The 5,617-nt window shown below is 30.8% G+C and overlaps 1 protein-coding gene across 1 annotated transcript in view; it reads left to right on the top strand.

The window, feature by feature from the left end:
- Window positions 1-5,617, top strand: part of LOC117177368 (mediator of RNA polymerase II transcription subunit 23) — a 25,659-nt gene that overhangs the window by 11,005 nt on the left and 9,037 nt on the right. The window contains exons 10-15 of the mRNA XM_033368009.1: window positions 368-626; window positions 711-885; window positions 993-1,156; window positions 1,247-1,416; window positions 3,602-3,756; window positions 3,825-4,008. Coding sequence (XP_033223900.1) covers window positions 368-626; window positions 711-885; window positions 993-1,156; window positions 1,247-1,416; window positions 3,602-3,756; window positions 3,825-4,008 — 1,107 coding nt within the window. The remainder of the gene's footprint in view (window positions 1-367; window positions 627-710; window positions 886-992; window positions 1,157-1,246; window positions 1,417-3,601; window positions 3,757-3,824; window positions 4,009-5,617) is intronic.

Raw genomic sequence — 5,617 nt, 5'->3', positions numbered from 1 at the left:
ACAGTTGGTGGGTAGTGGTGTTTCCTATATTTGTAGGGGGGGTGGGGGTGGCTGGGAGGTGGAGGGTAGTCCGTTTAGCGTGCAATCGACTCGGGATACTTACAAGATACTACCACGATTTTTTCAGATTTTGTGGTCCAAAAATAAATTAGGCCAAAAACCGGCCTTACCGACCCTCCCCCTTTGTTTTTGAAATTTCAGTACATTTTAATAGAGAGATATATAGTTTCCTGTTTAAAATTTAATTTTTTTTTTAAATTCCCATATTCTAAAAGAGCACCTTATTATCTATATTTTGTATGCTTTACAGACTGCGAGGCATCTAGCTTTTAATTTAATTTATTCAACACTTGGTAAATTTATCTAGGGACAACAACAACAGTCCTTGCAAAATCTGCAGAACAATGCAGCTCTTGTAAATGGACCAACGACTCCACTAACCATGTCAATCTTAGATTCATTGACGGTACATTCAAAAATGAGTCTGATTCATCATATTGTTACTCATGTGATTAAATTGGCTCAATCCAAAAGCAACATGGCTTTAGCACCCGCACTGGTTGAAACCTACAGTCGATTATTGGTTTATACCGAGATAGAAAGTTTAGGGATTAAGGGTTACATCGGTAAATTTCTACAATTTCTATTGAAGAAGCATTTTTTATTCTTTGTTCTTTGTGTTATTAAATTATAATCATCTTTCTTTACAGCCCAATTGTTACCCCAAGTGTTTAAATCGCATGCTTGGGGGACATTGTATACTCTTCTCGAGATGTTTAGTTACAGAATGCATCATATTCAACCACATTATCGAGTACAGCTCTTGTCTCACCTTCACAGCCTTGCGGCTGTACCACAAACTAATCAAACTCAGTTGCATCTTTGGTAAACAAAATTGATGAAATCAGTTCATTAGGAAACATTTTTTATTTTAATTATATTTCTAAAGTCTTTTTACCGACTTTAAAGTTGAAGGCTTCTTTTCTGTTCAGTGTTGAAAGCACTGCCCTTAGGTTAATAACTGGATTAGGTTCTGCGGAAGTTCAGCCTCAGCTCTCGAGGTTTTTATCCGAACCGAAAACTCTCGTTTCTGCTGAGTCTGAGGAATTAAATCGAGCCTTGGTTTTAACTCTCGCTCGATCAATGCACGTTACCGGTAAGTTCTCAAACTCTAAGCCGGTTTAATTTAAATTCCGGTAAAGTCTTCCAGTTAGAACTTTCTTACTGAGGTTCATAAAAATTCTAGGAACCGGAGCAGATTCTCTAAGTGGGACCTGGTGCAGAGAATTGCTCAACACAATCATGCAAAATACGCCTCACTCTTGGGCAGCTCACACTTTGCAGTGCTTTCCACCTGTGCTGAGTGAGTTCTTTCAACAGAATCCCGTTCCTAAGGAAAACAAACAACAAATCAAGGTGAGATGAACAGTTCCGAATTTACACCAGACGCCAAATGAGCTATGGCCTAGAGTTCCTATGCGTTCACCCGTTTTTCGCACGTTTCTTATCTCGCGGATTGGTGTGTCCTGTCAATTTGACATTTTATTATAGCAAACGTCAGTTTGACATTATATTTGTCTTGAAGCAACATGAAGTTGTTACGTTTGCATGGAAATGCTTTATAATACGCCTGTTGGGTAGCTATGCCAGCGCGACCAATTTGGAACTATTGGGAAGAAATTTGAATTTGAATTTGAATTCAATTTTAACAAGAAATCTGATTGTAAAGTAGTAATTTTAGACCTCAGTTTAATATTTCTTATTAAAATAAATTGATATTTACTGTTCTTTTTCATGAACATTTCTCTAATAACTTTGAGATACCCAATAATTCGCATGTCAGATGGCGCTGCTATCAAGTTAAAAGAGATACCCTACATGCGTATTGATTTTCAAGTCACTACGTTATAGGTTTGCACTTTTGATTAAAATGTTGAATTCTAAAAAGCTTTATGCATAATTTGAAAATTATTAATTTTAAAGACTTAGTTTCACGATACTAATTTAAGAATACTTTCATTTTAAATTAAGTTTATAATTGTTTTATTTTTAAGGTTCAATCAAACTTGAATTCATTATTTTTAAAGCTTTCAGTTTTAAAGCATATAATTTTTAAAGTGTTTAGAATAATTAATCTTTAAAGTTTTACAATATTTAAAATTTTTGAATTTTGTCCTGCCAAAATGACAGTGAATGTTGTTTCCTTCTACGGAAATATATAAAAAATCTTTACAGTCCGTTTAAATCCAATAAAATCCTCTGAAATACAGGAAAATTGATAGAAATACCTTTAAAGCTTTAAAAATTCCTTAAAATCATTTAAATCCTCGGAAATCCCATTAAATCCATTAAAATCGGTTTAAAATCCACTGGAATCTTTTGAAATATTCTAAAGCCTTAAATTTAGGTCCTATAAAATCCTTCCAAATCTTCAGAAATTTTAAAATACCGTGAAATTTTCCTAAGGGAATAAAAATTCCTGGGAATCTTTTAAAATACTATATAATCTTTCAAATCCTTGGGAATGTGTGAAAATATTTTCAACTTTTTGAAGTCCCTTTAAATCCCTTAATTCTTGTGAATAAATTCTTTGATATCCATTTAAATATTGTACAACCCCGCTGAAAACCCGTAAAATTACATGAAATCTGATGATATTCCTTGGAATCTCTTAAAATATTTGAAGGCCTATGAAATCCTTTGAGATCCTGAAAAATTGAATAAAATATCTTATTGAGAGTCCGTCAAAATTAAAAAAAAATCTTTTTAAATGTTGTAAATCCATTGAAATCCTTTGAAATCCTTAAAAATACCCTAAATCCTTCTTTAAAACGTTCAGAAGCTTTGAATAAGTAAAATCCTTGGAAATTGTATGAATTTCTTCAAAAGCTGCTTAAATCCTTTTGAATCCTTTAAATACCTTGAAATCTGTTGAAATCCTTTTAAAACCCTGGAGATCTTTTAAATCTTTAAATATTTTTGAAATTTAAAAAAAAAATGGGTAGAACGGGTTTTCGGGCCGGTTTGTAAGACTTACCGTATTGATTGATACCGTATCTGCTTCGAAACGCTATTTTTTATGAATAAGCTTTTTTTCAGACTTTTTTCAATATTATGTTATTTTAATTGAAAATACTATAAATTTATACATTTTTTTATGTATGAAAGTCTTACATTTTTAATTTGTATGACTTAGACTAATAGTTGGTAACTGGGAAATTACAAAAAAATTGTTTTTGGTTTTAGAGCCATTGGCGAATTTAATCAGTCATGGGTCTCTATGTGCATTTAATTTTTCGACTTCGCCCCCTTTTAAGCGTGACTCTGCAATCGGGAAAAACTAATAATAAAAATTGAAAAAGGGCGCCAACATGTATGATGACATATTGAAGCGTACATTTTTTATTCCTATTATGGAACATATCGTTTTCACTTATATTTCATTTTTGCTTATCAACTCTGTGATTGAAAAAAGTTAATAATGAAAATTGAAAAAGGGCGACCTGATACCTAAATCCGGTTTTGGAGGTGGAGATATTTTTCCTCAGTAAAACAAAAAAAGTAGGTTTAACTTTTTTTAACCTTTGCCATCGTTTTTCAGAAAGCTGTAGAGGAAGAATACAGAAATTGGGCATCGATGAGCAATGAAAACGATATCATTGCTCACTTCACTGCTCCTGGGGCACCGCCACTTTTCCTCTGTCTCCTATGGAAGATGATACTCGATACAGATCGCATAAGTCCTATTGCCTACAAGTGAGTTACAATAAAAATGCTTCAGTGGCGGAAATGAAAAAGAAAAATGACGTTCCCTTTCTTTACAGAATATTGGAGAGAATAGGAGCGAGAGCTTTATCAGCTCACCTTCGGAAGTTCTGCGATTATCTTGTCTTCGAGTTTTCAAACAGTGTCGGAGGAGGCCAACATGTAAACAAGTGTGTCGATACGATCAACGATATGATCTGGAAGTACAATTTAGTAACAATAGACAGATTAGTTCTCTGCCTGGTAAGTCTATCTAACAATTAAATAATTAATCGAATATATAAACTGAACCATAGTTTTGGAAGAAACATGCAAAAAATCAAATTCAAGATTTTTTGTTGTCCTGGAAATATTTAATACACCTTGTTTACAAAAACATTAGCTTTTGAATAAAAATTGTGCCTTGTGGGTCTATCATTGCAGAATTAATTAAATTTTTTTAACGGAAATTTATGTGCAATTTGCCAACGTAGCATGAGGACACCAATTTAGTGCTAAACCAACTCAATGAATATTTTAAATTCCAATAGGTGTATTAAAAAGAGTCAAATTGCTTCCAAGTTTTGTTCAATTATCAAACATACTAACGATTTTTTCGTGTCACTGAAAACTTCAGTAATCATATTTAATGAATTTAATTTATTTATTGCAGTTAAATATTTCACCATTTTAGTTACAAATTCATCTCTTTTCTTGAAAATTACTTTTTTTTTAACTAAAAATTTACCTATTCAATGTTTAATTGAAAAATGATATTTTTTACTTTAAAAATAGTCTTTTTGGTTGTAACTAATCTTCTTAGTTAAAAATTAATTTTTAATTGATTGAAAATTCAATTAAGTTTCATCATTCGAGTTGAAAATTCATCTTTTCGGTTGAAAATTAAATAGTGGAATTGAAATAGTTGAAGATTCAAAATTTTAGTTGCAAATTTAACACTGCTTAAAAATTAATATATATTTTTTAAACTAAAAATGTAACTATTCCAATTGAATATTTCATCATTTTTGTTAAAAACTCATCTCTTTGGCTAAACACTAATTTTTGAAACAAAAAATTATCTATTCGATTTTTCGTTGACGATTTATATTGTTTACTTTAAAATTCATGTATTTCAGACGAAAATTCATCAGTTCGGTTGACAAATTAATTTTTGAAACTGAGAATATAACTATTCCCTTTTTGGTTCAAACTTGCTCTTTGTAGTTCAAAATTCATCTATTGGGTTGAAAATTGGTCATTTTTAGTTTGAAAATTCATATATCTTGTTGAAAAATCGTATTTTTTTGTATAAAATTAATCTTCTTGATTGAACATTTACCTTTTTGGTTAAAAATGCAAGTATTCTAGTTGAATATTCATCAATTTAGTTAAACATTCATCTTCCTGGTTGTAAATAAAACTGATTGGTTGAAAGTTGATCTCTTTCTTTAAGAAATTCATCTTTTCGCTTTGAAATATCTATTCCAGTTGAAGATTTGCCATTTCAGTCGAAAATTCATCACTGGCTGAAAATTCAACTATGTGATTAAAAATACATCTATATTGTTGAAAAGTTAGGATTTTGAAGTAGTATAAATTAAATATAATATAGTGCCAATATTTGTTTTACCCAAATATTAATTGGATTTTAAATATAAGAAGATAAAATAAAAATTGTGCTCATATATTTAGGAATATCTTGTAATTTAATTTAAACAAAGCTTTCTAAATTAAGCATATTGATTGAATACGAGGGTAGTTCAATAACTCCTTAGAAAGAAGTATAAAAACAATTTTTTTTGGGTAAATTTTTTTTTATTTTTCAACATAATCTCCTTGGAGCTCTATACACTTGGTCAATCGCTTTTCA

This window comes from Belonocnema kinseyi, chromosome 7 (genome assembly GCF_010883055.1).
Source record: "Belonocnema kinseyi isolate 2016_QV_RU_SX_M_011 chromosome 7, B_treatae_v1, whole genome shotgun sequence".
Taxonomy (NCBI): domain Eukaryota; kingdom Metazoa; phylum Arthropoda; class Insecta; order Hymenoptera; family Cynipidae; genus Belonocnema; species Belonocnema kinseyi.
Note: the sequence above shows the minus strand (reverse complement) of the source record. Positions and strands in the feature narration are given on the sequence as shown.